At 41.1% G+C, this 18,650-nt stretch overlaps 1 protein-coding gene across 1 annotated transcript in view; it reads left to right on the top strand.

Annotated features, from left to right (window-relative positions):
* The window catches only part of Pappa2 (pappalysin 2), a 253,101-nt gene that overhangs the window by 202,927 nt on the left and 31,524 nt on the right, over window positions 1-18,650 (top strand). The window contains exon 20 of the mRNA XM_032915633.1: window positions 6,220-6,291. Coding sequence (XP_032771524.1) covers window positions 6,220-6,291 — 72 coding nt within the window. The remainder of the gene's footprint in view (window positions 1-6,219; window positions 6,292-18,650) is intronic.

The following is an 18,650-nucleotide window of genomic DNA, read 5'->3' as shown; positions in this document are numbered from 1 at the left end:
AGTGTTTTTAGAAAAATTAACATACACACTATACAGTAGTTTCCAGTATATATTTTATAATTTTAAATGCTATCTTCATTTATTTAATGTAAACTTTACCCTTTTAAAATATCCTCCATCTCTGAAAAAAATTGGACCACCTAGCTCCATGGAACAAAAAAGTTCCATTGTTTGCTAGTGTTTGTGTTAGAGAGAGAGAGAGAGGGAGAGAGAGAGAGAGAGAGAGAGAGAGAGAGAGAGAGAGAGAGAGAGAGAAGTCTGAATCATCTGCTTTTTCTGTCCTATTATAAATTGGGCTGAGAAAACTAGAGAGTCAATGTATCTTAAAGATTTCCTATTGCATCACCTTTGACTAAGGAAGCAATTTCTTTTCTTTTCTTTTTGAATTTTTGAGACAGGGTTTCTTTGGGTAGCCCTGACTGTCCTGGAACTCACTTTGTAGACCAGGCTGGCCTTGAACTCAGATCCACCTGCTTCTGCCTCCCCTAAAAGCTCTTGTGATTTATACAAGGATGGAATAATTCTGCACACGCACACGCACCCATGTACATGCACACTATCACATTTCAGTTTACAAGAACATGTTTCCTGTGAGAGGCAGCAGTCCAGAGTTTGAAATTTCCAGATGGACGTTCTGAGTCTTTAACATAGTGTCTAGGCAGTGGAATCTGACAATAATGAGAGGCAGGACATTGTGTGTTGAATCGGTGTTGAGACCATAGTTCATGCCCTACACTCATAGATACCTTCTGCCTACTGCCTTCACTTCCCGAAAGTCCAGGGTCTCCAAGCTGCTAAGGGTGTGGGATGAATTCTAGGCAAGGAGTACTTTGCCATTTTTAAGTCTCTCTGCTGTCTTCTCTCGATTTCTCTCTTTTTCTTTCATTTGTTTTGCTAGTCCCAATGTTACATTGGGCACAAAGGGGTCTCAAAGTAGATAGACATCTCCCCTTCATCCAAACACCATTTCCTCTGTGAGGCAGAATAAACTTCCTGGCTGCAGGAAGGCAAAAAACCTGAAGAATGGAGGCATCCACTGAGAGACTCTCAAAGTGCTGTTTTTCAAAAACTCTATTTAAGGGTAAGGTGAATTGACTCTGGCTACCTTTACCTGCTCTGTCTCAAAGCTTTGCTACACCTTTTAAAGTGGGGGAGTCCATATTTTAACTTTGAAAGATGAGGTCTTTCAGGAACCCCATTTGTTTGTTTAAACGCAATGCAGCAGTTGTGTGCCTGGAACTGAGTTTTCCTAAATGGTATTTGAAGGTGACTCCTTCCAAAACTCAAGGCATCTATCATTTTCTGTCATTTCTCCCTTTTTTGTCTCATAAATTCCTGCTTCACAGACTGAACAATGCTCCCCTCTATTTTAAAATTACTGTCATAATTATGAAGTAGTCAGGTGCAAGTTAGTGAGCTTTCCTCAAAGCAGCACGCGATACTCTTGGAAAGATCTTTAAGAGTACTTGCATTTCTTGTCAGCTCTCCAGCTCTTCAGTAGTCCAGGGACACCAAAGACTATCATTTTTATTTTGGTTTGCTTTCCCAAATTAATCCTAGAATAATGAGGGGTTCTTTTAATAAACAGAATGGTTTAAAGCAAAAGAGAAACAGGGGTTAAAAGTGGTCTTGCCGTGCAATAGATTCCCATCCCTTCTTGCTATCACTGCTCCTTGGTATTTAACCTACCCCATAAGGAGAGTCAATTCTGTTATTCCCATTCCTTTTGCTATAACAAATATATGTAAAATCCTTTCATATATGCAAATGTAAGACAAATGTGTGGCAGGGAGATTGACAATACCCACCGATTTTTAAATATTAATTTAGTTTTCAGAGTAGTTCAGACTGGCATACCTCCTTAATCTCTGTAAGGTGCTAAGTATCTGTTGTATCCATCCTACATGCTAAACCCTTGAGAAAACAGACTAGTTTTCCTATCTCATTCTTTATGTTGACTGACACTGGCTAACCGCTAAATTCAGTACTGGCCCCCAGTCTTCTCCTGCATCTTCTGACCTATGAAAGTCATCCACGGTTTTAAAACTGTGCATACTAGAGATACAAAAAAGAAATGAATGGGAGGAAAGCAGGGAGTCAAGGTCACACAGTTTTCACACCATTTGCAATTGTCTTTTTATCTATGTCCAGTGGTTCTAGTCATAGAAGGTAAGTGTATCCTAACAGATAAAGGATGTGCTTGTGGCATGGATGACTTTCACAGGCTAGAAGATGCAGGAGAAGACTGGGGCCAGGACCACATTTAGCAGTTGGCCAGTGCTTCTAAAATTTCTCATATTCATAAGTCAGACAACATAAAGAATAAGACAGGAAAATTAGTCCATTTTCTCAAGGGTTTAGCATATACGATGGATTCAACAGACATACTGCCCACTTTTGGCACCTTACAGAGATTAACGAGGTGTGCCAGTCTGAACTACTCTGAAAACTAAATTAACATTTAAAAATCAGTGAGTATTGTCAGTCTAGCTGTCATGAATGTCTTATATTTGCATATATGAAAGGAATTTACATATGTTTAGTTATAGCAAAAGGAATGAGAATAACAGAATTGACTATCCTTATAGGGTAGGTTAATAGGTTAAAGGTGCAGGCAAGGAGTGGAGTACTATGCATTCAAGAGAATACAACATCTCAGAAACTATAAACTCAGCAGAGTACAGTTAAGCCTATTTGCAAAATCATACTATTATAACCCAAATGAAAAAAATAACATCTATAAACAACATGAGAAAACAATACACACATATGAGTATATCTACATGTGCAGAAATAGGGAGGAAGTCAGAAGGAGGGGTTCTGTATCCTCTTCTCTCCCGTATCTGCCAACATGGGATCACCTTATAGCAAAACTAAATTACATGAAAATACAAAACTATCAAAATGTATTGAGAATAATAGGAGAAATGACCTTAGGAAGAACAGGCTTGAAAATAAAGACATTTCTATTTCTTTGATTTTTTTTTTCTTTTATAATATGTTGTAAATTTGGTAATGTTAGAAGACCAAAATTCCTGCCTTTGCAAAAGCTGAGGAAGGGTATAAGAGAAAGCCAGCTCACCTGTTCAGAATGTGCCACCAAGTTCAGGTTTTCAGGACCTGAGTCTATCAAGGCTGAACATCACTTAGATGGAGAAACTGACACTCCCTCGAAGATGCCGACCACTTAGAAGACAGCACTAGGCCGACATAGCAGCAGACCTTTTGTTTCCTGGGGAATGTGGCTTTTAGTGGGGGGGGGGGCTGTTGTTTTAATACATTTGGTCTGAATGGAGTAAATGACCAGCTAGGATACCGTGAGGAGGAACAAGGGTGCTGTCTTCCACTTTCCAAAAGAACATCTTACTATTTCCCATCACTGCTTTCTGGAGGCAGTAAGCAAACGTGATACTTTAAATATCAAAATTTATAACCTCTAGAAAGGAAACGTCAATGGAGTCTACTTCTTGTTTTTAGGTAAATGGGTCAGCTTAAGCAACCTGTAGGTAGGAAAAATAACTCAAAGGTTTTGGTAGGTCGAACACTCCCGTCCCGTTTTTAGTATTTGTTTGATAATTCCATTTTACCGTAATGATAACTGAAGCCAGGCGGCCATCTTATAGATAGTCCAGATTACATTACATTGTTGTAATGTTACATTACGTTGTAAATGTCAAACATGTGCAATTTGTTTTGTTGTATTTCTGAGAATTGTAAAAGAAAGGTTTATGTAAGGGGCACAGTAAAGAAACCACCAAGGTAACCACTCCATGGTTAAGTGGGAGATTTTTATTGTGGATAGGAGAAAGAGCATATTCAGAGTGCTCTGAAAGAGTTTAGAGCAGAGAGAGAGTAAGAAGCAGATTGGATTGGCCAGGGCTATCTGCCAGGGAAAGGAAGTTAGAGAGACCCAGTAGAGGAGATAATGGGGACAGAGTGGCAAAGTGTTGCCACCCTGAGAGCTAGAATAGCAGGAGGACTAGGAAAGATGAGGTGTGAGAAGGGCCAGGAGACTATCTAGGAACTTTGAATTGTATATTGTATTTGTGAATAGGGACTTTAGGCACCTGGAGGCTAACATAGACTTTCATATGCTGATGACTGCCACAGATACACGTAAATAGGGAACCAGAAGTCCCCCTTTTCCAGAGGAAAGGGAAATGACACCCTTTGGCAGGTGGGAATTTGTTTCACAAGTCCCGGAAGAACCCTGGCTTTATCCAACGTCCTGGAATCCTTCTACAGTTAGGCTTGAGTTATTTCTGGGTATACATACTGGGGCCTAACATTCCAACCTCTGTTGGTGATGGGCTGTGACTGGTCTCTTCTGTAGCTGCTTCACAGCTGAGGGTAGGGAGGAACAGCTTGGTGGTCCGGGATGGTGGTGAGTGGGAGTGGAATCAGGCAGTGGCAGGCTTGTGGCAGACTCAGAAGCATTTGGTTTGCCAACCCAACCTGAAGAGACAGGAGCAGCCTCGTTGGCTACCCGGCCTAATACCAGGGACTGGTGTCCAGCAACTTTTGCTTGTAGTTATGCAGGACCTCCCGTGGATAGCTAGCAAGGTGAGGCCATTTTGGAGCAGCCTGCAATTCCACAGTTGATTCCTGGATGGTATCTGTTAGATGAGTGAATCTGCTGGGACAGATACAGGCTGGGGATGGAAGGTGTTAGCAAGATCACTGTAATCTGCACTTAAATCCTCATTGTAGGAAAGTAGTGTCTGCACACAGGAGACGCATGCCTTTGAGCTATGGCAACAACAGCAAACAGAGAAGTCCTTAACATAGTAGAAGCATAAAACATTCATTTGTAATAAGACAGAAATTCCTTGGCAGGAAGGAAAACAGAGGGGTAAAAGATCTTGAGGCCCCAAAGGCAAGAATACCCTTTCCTCTCTCTAGAGGAAAGGACAGATTGGACAGAGGTGTTTTTAGCACAATGAGAAACACTTTTAAGTCTCTATTTAGAAAACCACTGGAGGAAATTTACAATCTTGAGGCTGTGACAATAACAATAGAATTGCTTTACCAAGGCTAGATCAATAGCTGGTCAGAATGCCCTTTACTGGGGTGAAACCTTGAGTTTTTGAAGTTTTTCCATCACATTGCAGCATCTTTGAATGTTATTTTTCACATACCTTCCATCAAGCCCTCAGACCTTTAGCACATCTTAAGTCACTTCCTTAGACCTCTGCAATGAGCACAAAACCTTAAACTTTTTATTTTTCTTTTACCTCGAAACATCCAATAATTCACCATGAGACGTAGGTGGCTACATGTTGAGAGTGGTCATTGAAAGGCAATTATTCTTTTAAAAAGAAATTTATTTTAGTCATGAACATCAGCACGAAAGCTTGAGTTTGCTTTACTGAAGCCCGAGTGTGAGTTTAGCCATTTCAGCAGGAAACCCAGTAGCTCTGGAAAAGCAAGGCCTGATTTTTGCATATGAAACAAAGTCAGCCTGGCCAATTACATCTCAGCCTCAAAGCCTTTTCAGTTAAGAGACTTAACTCAGGCAATTCAAACTTTTTAAAAAGTTTCTAAATTTGTATAATCAGCAAGCAATGTGTTCATCTTTTGCACCCAAAGTCACTCTAAAGCCAGACTGTTTTGGATGTAAAAGCAGACCTGCTAGCTTTCACAGAGATCTGAAAAGATAAATTTGCATAGAAAATATAAACCAAGTGGTCCCTGTATCAGTTAAACTGAGAGAGACTCACCTGCTACCTGGATAACTGGTCTGGAATCCTCCATGGTGATCTCTGCGACTTTGTTGGGGACAAAGGACGTTAGTCTAAAGCTGCCAGACCCAGAAGGTCTGAGAGATTTTTCTATGGAGAAGAAACTTGGGGGACTGGCCTGCCTTGGGAGACAGGGTGGGGCAGTCAACTCAACAGTGTCCACCGTCTGGGCAAGGCCTTGGTGGCAGTTGAGGCATAGGGAAATTCTTTACCCAGTGGTCAGTGCTATACACAAAAAGCACTCTGAAAATTGTGGTACCCTAGGGGAGGAAGAAGATGAAAGGGGAACAAAGTTTCTACTTTGAGTGCTTCAGCTTTCACGCTACTGAGCAGGGTTAATGGTTTCCTTAGGCAAGACCAGTTGCTTGCCGGGCACACACAGGTCTTGCCTTCAAAGCCTGGAGCTGGCTGGTGGGACAAGCACGGAACTAACAATTACTTCCATAGACCTAATGACTCTGTTTTATTTCTTTTGTAGAGTATCGTGTGTACCGGCAGGCGTCAGTGGCACCCAGATCCCTCTCTGGTGCACTGCATCCAGTCATGTGAGGTATGTGGGCTTCACTTCCCCAAGCCATGTGGAGAGCTTTGAGTAACCTAAGTCCCTCCAGTTCAAGTCTCTGTTTCTTCTGATTCCTCTTTCTTTTACTTAGTTTCCTAAATGCCACTCAGTCCCAACTTTATAGAATGTAGGGTTTCTGAACTCAGTTTTATTTTAGTAAAATCTCAGTCACTTAAAAGACAAGCCAGAATTATTTATGGCTTTGGGATTTGTAACTATGCCTTAGAATTAGTTAAATACAGATTTTTTTTATAGACAATTTTGTTTAGCTAGCGAAATGCCTAAAACAAACTTTGGCGTGTGTGTGTGTGTGTGTGTGTGTGTGTGTGTGTGTGTGTGTGTGTAGACAAGGTATTATACTTAACCACTATAGCCCAGACTAGATCTGTAGTAACCCTTTTTCTTGGGCTACCTGAGTACCAGGGTTAGAAGTAGGTAGGAGTCCTAGGTTTTGCTTAAAATTGAGATTCACATGTACTTATATAATGTCATATATATACATACTCCAAATTAAAATAAATACAAAATTTCCCAGTGTACTTTTTTTACCAAGCAAAAATATATGTAAGTTGTGGGCACAATTAGCTAGACATGAATAAGAGGTATAATCCCAGAGCAGACATTACTCCAGTCACTGTGGTCATTTGTCTGAAACTTCCCTTCTTGTAGCAACTGAAATGTCATGCAGGTGTCTATGCAAACTTCTACATAGGCCTATATTCCACCGTTGAGTGGTCTGACCTAAATCTTCATTATGAAAGAAGAAATTCTGCCTTCCTTCTTCCATAGTGGATTCCTGACAGTGGGTCAGCTCTAGTGCAGTGACTTCTTTAAAGAGAGTCTAGAATGAATCAGAGGATTGTCCAGAGAGAATGACCTAGGAACTCTGATACTGAAAATATGCACATATTGCATTTAAATAAGCCCTCCAATCCTAGGAACAGCCCATGACAAATACAAGTATTCTTATCCAGGCACTGCCCTGTCCAGCATGGTTCCAGGGAAGGTCCTGGCTAAGGTGGAGAAAGAATAAAGAAAAGGTTAAACAGATGATTGATAGATAGATATCTAGATAGATAGATGGATAGATAGATAGATAGATAGATAGATAGATAGATAGATAGATAGATAGATAGATAGATAGATGGATAGATAGAGGGACACACAGGCAGGCAGACAGACACATATCAATTCACAGAAAAAATTGGATCAGCTCGACTGAGATCTCTGATGGAGAAACGGCAGTACCCTGAGGCATGTTTACTTAATAGATTCAACAGAGAGGAAAGTTATTGCAGCTGAACAAGAAGGCTGAGTTAATAATACAGGGCTGGATCAGCAGATGGGTTTAGCTAATCTCAGTAGGGCCAGTTTCTGTAGGAGAGTCTCAAGAGAAAGCTAGGGTGGCCATTTTCTTTACACAGTCAACAGTCATCCTTGGTTCTCCCAGGAAGGCGTTGCCATATCCATCCCTGTGTTAACACCATACATCCATAAGGACTTCACTTGCTCAGGGCTCTCCACTCCCCACAAGCCACTGCAGATTTATTCATCCAAGCCTCTCTTTGGAAGTCAATAAGCCACTCTGCAGTCCTGCCCAGATATTTTTGGCTCCCTGGAGTGAGCTAAAGAGAGCGCCTTTAACTGCCATTGATTTCCAACAATCCCTTCAAACACACCCAACCTGCTTGCAGGCATGCATGTTAATCCTCTGCTCTGTATCTGACTGCGTCTCTTGATGTAGTTCTAAGAAACTGGGACCCACATGAGACCGGGGAAAGGGAAAGGGTGGGGTTTAAGAGAAAAGAGGAAACTTGGTAGGGAGAAGATACCCAGAAAGCAGCATTCTGAGGATGCAGGAAGGCTAATGCTAGTGTGGAGTGTGCTGTGTTATGGTGCAGGGCCAACAGAACAGCTCATCCTCTGCCATCATTAGAAAAACAGATGGTGGTGGGGTGGGGAAGCGAGGGGAGGCAGTGAATCATCCACTGGGCAGGGGGTGATGGGGAGAAGAGGCCAGGGAAAGAGGGAGATAAACAGACAGAGGGCTTAGGGAGCTGGACAGAGATCAAACAGATCCTGAGAGTTCCCTTCTGGTGTTTCTATGCATCATCTCAAGTAGGAGGGTGGATGTCAGGGCTCGGGGCTGGCTTCAGTGCTTTCCAGAAGGTTACAATACAGAGTTTTCCGTGCTTGTCCTTTCCCCTGACCTGTTCCTCAGCATACCCTCTAGAACGATCTATTATCCAGAACTTCTTATTTCACTGTATTCTCTTTAAGGATGCCACAAGAAGCAATGTTCTCTTCTCCCTGGAGGCTTCCCCTGACACACTGCTATCTTGCACCACTACCAGACTCTGCCTGACACCTGCCTGTTCTGTGTGGTTCTTTGTCATCACCTGGGGACTCAGTAGAATGTATCTCCTTGGTCCACCCTATACCCACTGCTTTAGAAACTTCACAGGGGACCAGAAATCTCTACCTTAAGCAGCAAGGGATTATGGGAGCCACTATCCCATTAGTGGAAGTCTAAGAACCACTATCCCAGACCCTTGAAGGATTCTAGAAAGTTACTAATCTGGAAATCCCTACATTGAAGCTTTCTTTGTCCAGAAATAATTATACTCTGTGTGTGTGTGTGTGTGTGTGTGTGTGTGTGTGTGTTTGTGGTGTGTGTGTGTGTGAGAGTGTGTGTGTGTATGCAAGCATACATGAGCACTCATGTGTCTGTATGTATATGTGTGTGTTATATGTATGTACTCATGGCATCTGGGTACATATTGAGATTTAGAACAGAGATTAATATTGAATATTCTGCTCAATAGCTTTCCATCTTACTTTTAGAGACAGAGTCTCTCACTAAATTTCCTTAGTTGATTAGACTGGCCAATCATCTTTGGGGGTCCTCTTCTCTCCATTTCATAGGAGCTTAGCTTACAGGTATATACTGCCACACATGTCTATTTAATGTGTGCTAGGGACCTGAACTCAGGTGCTTATGTGTACACAGCAAGTGCTTTACTGACTAGGTCATCTCAATCTTAAAAGCAATTCTATACAGTACCATTTCCACTCTGATTGTCCTATACTACTACGAATAATCTATATTGTGATTTCTTGGTTCTCTGGGTTAGGAGAGGCTTGAAAAACTGGCCATTAGTTTCTGTTCTTTCAATAAAGGCAAGGGAGAAGAAAGTCTATTTAAGGGAGGAGAGAAAAGTAGTGATCAGGACTCATAGGAAGGGAGAGAGAAGATCACAGGTGAGAGGAGAATGTCCCTGGAGACACAGCAGTGAGAAATACAGAAGAGGGATGGTGGGAACCAGGGGAGAAAAGAGATGGCGAAACTGGCAAGTTCCTGATGCACTTTAGTCAGTTACCTTAATTCTATAAAAATGTTAGCATCAAAGGCAGATGGAGGGAAAACAGATCTAGAAGCAGGAAACAGAGGCTCATCTAGGTGAGAAATTTCACAAAGCAGAGTATAAAACCTGCACTGAAATTCAAGACTCTGTGACCTATAATCTGGACAGGCCTCCATTTTGCAATCCAGCATTAAATATTAGTCTAAAGTATCCTCTTGAAACCACTCAGCTTCATACACATGTGACTATTGCATTATCTTTCCTATTGACTCTAGACAATAACATCATCCCATAATCTCACTGTCCCAAGCCTATGACATTTGCCAATGATGTAACTTTTTTGCATTATCTCCCCTGTACCATGGCATGCTTGCCATTCATTCTCTTAAAGGGGCACCTTCAGAAATTCCTCTAAAACAACCAATCAACCACCAAACAAAAATTGTCAAAGTAACTCTTAATAAAACTTTTTAAGGGGTTGGGGATTTAGCTCAGTGGTAGAGCGCTTGCCTAGGAAGCACAAGGCTCTGGGTTCGATCCTCAGAAAAAAAAATTATTTTAAATTAATCTATATTTATATGACTACCCTGTAGCTGTCTTCAGACACTAGAAGAGGGCACCAGATCTCATTACAGATGGTTGTGAGCCACCTTGTGGTTGGTGGGAATTGAACTCAGGACGTCTGGAAAAGCAGTCAATTCTCTTAACCGCTGAGCCATCTCTGCAGCCTGTAACTCCGTCCTCTTATGTCTTGTATTTCTACTGTCTACAGCAGAACACATGTGCACAGCAGATCGGTAATCCAAGTGTGTTCATCTTCATATTCTGTTTTCTAGTTACATCTTGCATTTGGCCTTCTTTTTTTTAACTCCTTTTAAAAAAGATTTATTTAGGGGTTGGGGATTTAGCTCAGTGGTAGAGCGCTTGCCTAGAAAGCGCAAGGTCCTGGGTTCGATCCCCAGCTCCGAAAAAAAAAAAAGATTTATTTATTTGTTCTATATAAGTACACTGTACTTATATTGTATGTATTGTAAATACACTGTCTTTGTTTTAAGACACACCAGAAGAGGGTTACAGATGGTTCTGAACCACCATGTGGTTGCTGGGAATTGAACTCAGGACCTCTGGAAGAGCAGTCAGTGCTTTTAACCACTGAGCTATCTCTCTCCAGCCTGCATTTGGCCTTCTTGACTTTTCTATTTTATTTCACGAGTTATAATAAATAAGAAATGGCAAGTTGGCTAGAGGAAAAGTTTTAAAGTCTTTTTTTTTCTTTTTTTTTGGAGCTGGGGACCGAACCCAGGGCCTTGTGCTTGCTAGGCAAGCGCTCTACCACTGAGCTAAATCCCCAACCCCAGTTTTAAAGTCTTATAACTCTATTTTCAATTTCTGGGTCAACTCATGGTATGATCCTCAGAGTCTTGATCTGGACTAGCAAGTGACCAATGAAGCTATTTAGTGGGGTTATTGAGTGTTCATAACGCACTGTGTCCTCCCTGGCCCATAATGTATTCTTATGGTGGTGTTGTATTTGCTATGTGTTAACTACTCCATTCATGCTTGTTGAATGAGCAAAGCCTAAGTTATAACAACACTGTTCATACACTCTCAACATAATCAGATATGAACCCTGAAAGTGGATCAATGGTAAGAGGAGACCAGGACATTCCTGTGGAAAGCCATTGCAATATGTAAATCACAGGTCAGTTGGAGATAGTTGGCTGTTGTGTCCAATTAGTCATTAGATCAGCTTGTTACCAGATCATTCTATGAGTCACTCCACTGGTTTAGTCTTCTTCTTGCCCTTCATGCTAGAGTCTGGTCATTTCTCACATGTGCTGTTGTAGTAGGCTCCTAATGTTCTCCTACCTCCCAGACCTGTGCCCAACAATGGCCTTCACAGCCTTTCCTCGGTATTTTTAGTTTCCTTTTCCTCCTTTCTTTCTTCCTCCCTCTCTTTCTCCTTCCCTCCCTTTCTTCCTCCTTCCCCCTCTCTCCCTCTCCCCCTTCTTTATTCCTTTTTTCCTTCCTTTCTTTCCTAAACTATCCCCCAGGAAGTCCTTATCATTTTCATATTTCTGTCTGGAGTGGAAGAGTATATAGTAAACAGGTCTTTCTCTTGCAGACACATTATCTGTTTCAATCCCTATGTGCATTCTGTACCCCAGACATGAAAAGCCTTCTGTCATAGGGTATTTTATGGACTTTATACTCTGCGTTGTTCACTTCTAAGATTATGTATTGGCTCTACTTGCTGGGTGACTTTGGACAAATGCTGTTTCTTTTGTTCCCCATTTCCCTCAGCAGTGGATGAATAGGATTTTTCAGAGTAGTTTTCATGTAACATCTATTATACAACTTTTGTGAAAATTAAATGAGATGCTGTGGGTGGTGAAATCAGTCAATGTCTTATGCATAATAAACCCTAATCATGCCAGGCATAATGGCACATGCCTTTAATCCTAGTACTTGGGAGGCAGAGACAAGAAGGTCTATGTGAGTTCAAGGCCAGCACAATCTACATTGGAAGCTCCAGGACAGCCAGGGCTACATAGAGAGACTATCTTACAGAAAAAAAAAAAAACCCTCCCCACTTTTCTTTTCATCTTTGGATGTAGAAGTCTTCTTGAATATTATTTCATACCTGGTACTTTCATATATATTTAGTTATGGTCCTGATCCAGCTTATGTTTCCCTAAGCAAGTGATTTTAGCTAAGATTAATTTAATATCCCACACCTTACTATTTGGCACCACTAAATGAATGGAGGAAGGAAGCTACTGGCAGCTAATGGGCAGAAGGTCAGGATGCTGCTAACCTTCACACAGCCAAAGAATGTGATGCCCCAAATGCCAATATTACCATTTTGATGAGTTTCAACACTGTGCTAACTAATACAGGTCCTTCAGTGTATTTGCCAGGCACCTATTCTACTTTGGTTATTTAATAGCCAACATCCACCCACCACTCCCATCCCTGAATCACAGATATACCCTGGCACTGTTTTTTTCTTTCTTAGCTACATATTACCTTGGGGGAAGTGGCACATTGCAGCTACCTATAAGTTGAAAATGTTGTATTTTAGCTGCACACTAGCTACCCAACACAATATCAGGAGTAGCTGAAACTCGACTTACTGACTCAAAGAACGAGTCAATTTATTTACTGCTTGTATGGTCACTCCCTACAAATATTCTATGATAACTGTTTAGGAAAGTAATGTTTACTCTGTCGAATCCTTGTTCAATAAAATTCCATTTAGCATAAAGAGAGAGCAGAGGAGAGAGAACTGAGTCAGAGAAGTAGAATGACAAAAGCATGTTTCCCTTCACCTTGTAAAGTAACAAGTTGAAGTGAGTCTTCATTCCAATCTTGAATTTTGTGATATCAGATAGTTTAAGTACATTTAAAACAAATCCCCTCCCTCTTCCCTTCCTCCCTCCCTCCTTTACCTCCATCCCTCCCTCTTTCTTCCCTCCTTCCTGCCATTACCTCCCTCTCCATCTCTTTTCCCTTTCACTCTTTTACCCATTTTTCCTTTTCCTTTCACAAAGCCTATTTTTCAGTTTTGCCCAAGGACCACTTATATCAGTGGTTCTCAACCTTCCTAATGATGTGACCCTTTAATACAGTTCCTGTTGTATTGACCCCCCGACCATAAAAATATTTCATTGCCACTTCATACCAGTAAATATCTGATATGCAGGATATCTCCTATGAGACCCCTGTGAAAGAATCCTTTATATCCTCAAAGGGATTATAGGCCACGGGTTGAAAATTGATGAGTTAAGTGAAGACCAGCTCTCTAGGAGGACACCTGCTACTGTCCCACTGGACTTACTAATGTCCTTCATATGGATTGATTAAACCTGACCTACACTTTGGCTTTGCTTTTGCTGTGATCATGTATCCCTGTAATGTCAGTCTCCAGAATAGTGTCTGATATTCTCTCTTAAAGTATTTACTGCTTCCTGTTGAGTTGTATCTTTGTTGTTGTTGTTGTTGTTGTTGTTGTTGTTGCTATTGTTGCTGTTGTTTTGTTTTGTTTTGAATGATTAGTTGTGAGGCTGTGGAGATGGTTCATTGGGTAAGCACTTGCCATGTAAAGGGGAAGAACCCACCTAGGACGGGGCATGCAAACACATGTTCGGAATTCCAGTGCTCCTCTGGAGAGTTGAGGGACAGAGGCCTAAGAATAATTGGAAGCTCGTGGGTCTTCTTTTCTGCAGTTGTGACCAACACAATTGTGAACAATAAAGCAACTCTGTCTCTAGCCAGGGGAAGGCAATAACCAAAACCGTAGGTTGGCCTCTGACCTTAACATGTATGTCAGGGCATGCACCTGTTCATACTCAACATACATGGACAAGACAGACAGACAGACACAGAGACAGACAGACACATGTGCATGTGTGCACACATATGCACACACACACACACACACACACACACACACACACACACACACACACACCAGGAAAATTAAGTGCGAATTCTGGCTATAGTACTTAACTGTGCACAGCTCCCATCTGGCTCTCTTTAAGGTGAAATGAGCAATGGGTAGGAGTTGTATAAGTGATAAATGAGGCCAGTAGTGATACTCCCCAAGGCATAGTACTACATCTAACCATGGTAACTGTGCTCAACTGATGCTCTTGGGGTATCCTAAAACCTCTGACAGTTGTTTGTAGTCTTACAACATTGTAACTGGCCTTTCTTCTATAAATTCTTATTCTTACTCTCATAAACACCCGCCATGATGCTTACAACGTTATTTCCTGCTTACCCAGTAGGTGTAACCTTCAAGCTGGCTGTAAAACCGAGTGTTTGGAAGACAGTGTTCTGCTCACTTTCACATCATCCCTTAAAGAAACCGATGTAATATTGTTAGATGCTCTTCTAAGGAAGGGAATGGAGAAATAAAGGGAGAACTTTGATTTGGGAGTGCAAAAAAAACTGAATCAGTCCACTGAGAAACAGCACTCTAGAAGCAAAGGCTGGGCTGGAACAGCAGAGTAAGGAACGAAAGCCCCATCGTAGAAGGCTGTGCGATTGCAGAAAGATGCGTGGTGTAGAGGGAGGGAGACTGGGCTGCAGAAGCAAGCTTAATTCTATCCATTATTACCCATTTGGGAAATTTCAGTCACTTCTCTAAATTTAAATTTGCACAGCTTTTAAATTGGGCAGATAAAATTTATGTTTAATAATTGTCAGAATCAAGATTCAGAAGAACAATGGAGACACATCCTTCCAAATGTGAGGCTGTCCTCAGCAGAATCAATCAAGAAAAGCATGTTTTGCCTGTTAGATAGCTCTGGTCCTCATTACAGCCACTAGCCCTCCTCTTAAATGGGCTCCTTAAGAGTTGACACCCTCTTGCTTCTTATTGACTTCTGATTTACAAGGTGGGTTATGCGTGGCAACTTGTAGACAATGCCTTTCCTAATCATAAGTTCAAAGACAATTCTAATTTTTATTTAACGTTTCTATCCTGACATTGGCCTACAAGAGAAAACTTGGTCTATGACACCATGAGATGGGGATTGGAACATGTTAAAGAAGGCACATGTACCTGCTGTGAGTTTTTAATAAACACTGAATATATGATAAAGATTTACAAACCTTCATTTGCCACCAACACTGAACAGATTCTGTTACTTAGAGAGATTGTTGTGCTTCTTTTTCTGTTAATTCTCACAAAGTGATAATACCTGTGTATCAAACACACACATACACACACACACACACACACACACACACACACACACACACATATTGAGATGGAAGGAAACAAGCTAGGATGAAGAAAGTTAGGCCAAAGACTGTTTAATGAGCCTCCTGGGACCTTAGATTTACTAAGAATCTGGAGTAATATTCTTTATCACTCTGATATACTTAAAGGAATAAGAGTGAAAGGAAAGCCTAATGATTTACACCATTCTCAAAGGGGGAAAAAAAGAATTGAATTAAAATATCTATATGTCTGCAAATCTGATTTTTTTTCCACCATGGAAAGTTCTAGAACAAATTTTTTTCCAACTCCTATATTTATAAGGAACATAATCTCCTTGACTGATGTCATCTTCTATGACAAAAGACTGGTCAGAAAGACAAAGACACCATGTCTCCCCAGGCATGCTGAGTCTAAGAGGTGCACCTTGGCATCACCACTACAGATTGCACAGAAAGGAAAGGCCTGTCCAACAGCAAGATGTTTAGTGCCTCATCTCCAGATACTTCATAGGCAGTGGACTCATGTGGGAGCTACTAGAAAATCATGATTAGGACTATGTGGGCATAATTGCTTTAAAATGAAAACTCTGGGGTTCTTCTTCTTATGTTATGTCATACTTGACATGAAGTCCAAGGATTTCCTTTCGATGAAAGAGCCCAAGGAATCTCCCGCAGCTGTTCTTCAGCTGTATGTAGGAACCACAGTGTCGGGCCTGTTCATTCATGGGCACATGATTGTAGACATCCTATTTACCTCACATCTTGGCATAAGAGGATGGCTCTTCCACATCAAAACAATCATCCACCATGATCAAATAGGCTTCATCCCAGGCACGCAGGGATGGTTTAATATACGGAAACCCATCAACGTGATCCATTATATAAACAAACTGATAGAACAAAACCACATGATCATTTCATTAGATGCTGAGAAAGCATTTGACAAAATTCAACACCCGTTCATAATAAAAGTCCTGGAAAGAATAGGAATTCAAGGTCCATACCTAAACATAGTAAAAGCCATATACAACAAACCAGTGGCTAACATTAAACTAAATGGAGAGAAACTTGAAGCAATCCCACTAAAATCAGGGACTAGACAAGGCTGCCCACTCTCTCCCTACTTATTCAATATAGTTCTTGAAGTTCTAGCCAGAGCAATCAGACAACAAAAGGAGGTCAAGGGGATACAGATCGGAAAAGAAGAAGTCAAAATATCACTATTTGCAGATGATATGATAGTATATTTAAGTGATCCCAAAAGTTCCACCAGAGAACTACTAAAGCTGATAAACAACTTCAGCAAAGTGGCTGGGTATAAAATTAACTCAAATAAATCAGTAGCCTTCCTCTACACAAAAGAGAAACAAGCGGAGAAAGAAATTAGGAAACGACACCCTTCATAATAGACCCAAATAATATAAAGTACCTCGGTGTGACTTTAACCAAGCAAGTAAAGATCTGTACAATAAGAACTTCAAGACACTGAAGAAAGAAATTGAAGAAGACCTCAGAAGGTGGAAAGATCTCCCATGCTCATGGATTGGCAGGATTAATATAGTAAAAATGGCCATTTTACCAAAAGCGATCTACAGATTCAATGCAATCCCCATCAAAATACCAATCCAATTCTTCAAAGAGTTAGACAGAACAATTTGCAAATTCATCTGGAATAACAAAAACCCAGGATAGCTAAAACTATCCTCAACAATAAAAAAGGACTTCAGGGGAATCACTATCCCTGAACTCAAGCAGTATACAGAGCAATAGTGATAAAAACTGCATGGTATTGGTACAGAGACAGACAGATAGACCAATGGAACAGAATTGAAGACCCAGAAATGAACCCACACACCTATGGGCACTTGATTTTTGACAAAGGAGCCAAATCCATCCAATGGAAAAAAGATAGCATTTTCAGCAAATGGTGCTGGTTCAACTGGAGGTCAACATGTAGAAGAATGCAGATAGATCCATGCTTATCACCCTGTACAAAGCTTAAGTCCAAGTGGATCAAGGACCTCCACATCAAACCAGACACACTCAAACTAATAGAAGAAAAAATAGGGAAGCATCTGGAACACATGGGCACTGGAAAAAATTTCCTGAACAAAACACCAATGGCTTATGCTCTAAGATCAAGAATGGACAAATGGGATCTCATAAAACTGCAAAGCTTCTGTAAGGCAAAAGGACACTGTGGTTGGGACAAAGCGGCAACCAACAGATTGGGAAAAGATCTTTACCAATCCTACAACAGATAGAGCCTTATATCCAAAATATACAAAGAACTCAAAAGTTAGACCACAGGAGACAAATAACCCTATTAAAAAATGGGGTTCAGAGCTAAACAAAGAATTCACAGCTGAGGAATGCCGAATGGCTGAGAAACACCTAAAGAAATGTTCAACATCTTTAGTCATCAGGGAAATGCAAATCAAAACAACCCTGAGATTTCACCTCACACCAGTGAGAATGGCTAAGATCAAAAACTCAGGTGACAGCAAATGCTGGCGAGGATGTGGAGAAAGAGGAACACTCCTCCATTGTTGGTGGGATTGCAGACTGGTACAACCATTCTGGAAATCAGTCTGGAGGTTCCTCAGAAAATTGGACATTAAACTGCCAGAGGATCCAGCTATACCTCTCTTGGGCATATACCCAAAAGATGCCCCAACATATAAAAAAGACACGTGCTCCACTATGTTCATCGCAGCCTTATTTATAATAGCCAGAAGCTGGAAAGAACCCAGATGCCCTTCAACAGAGGAATGGATACAGAAAATGTGGTACATCTACACAATGGAATATTACTCAGCTATCAAAAACAACGAGTTTATGAAATTTGTAGGCAAATGGTTGAAACTGGAAAATATCATCCTGAGTGAGCTAACCCAATCACAGAAAGACATACATTGTATGCACTCATTGATAAGTGGCTATTAGCCCAAATGCTTGAATTAGCCTAGATGCCTAGAACAAATGAAACTCAAGACGGATGATCAAAATGTGAATGCTTCACTCCTTCTTTAAAAGGGGAACAAGAATACCCTTGGCAGGGAAGAGAGGGCAAAGATTAAAACAGAGACTGAAGGAACACCCATTCAGAGCCTGCCCCACATGTGGCCCATATATATACAGCCACCCAATTAGACAAGATGGATGAAGCAAAGAAGTGCAGAAGTGTAGATCGCTCCTGAGAGACACAGCCAGAATACAGCAAATACAGAGGCGAATGCCAGCAGCAAA

This window comes from Rattus rattus, chromosome 10 (assembly GCF_011064425.1).
Source record: "Rattus rattus isolate New Zealand chromosome 10, Rrattus_CSIRO_v1, whole genome shotgun sequence".
NCBI classification, from domain to species: Eukaryota; Metazoa; Chordata; class Mammalia; order Rodentia; family Muridae; genus Rattus; species Rattus rattus.
This window is presented reverse-complemented; position numbering and strand designations above follow the sequence as displayed.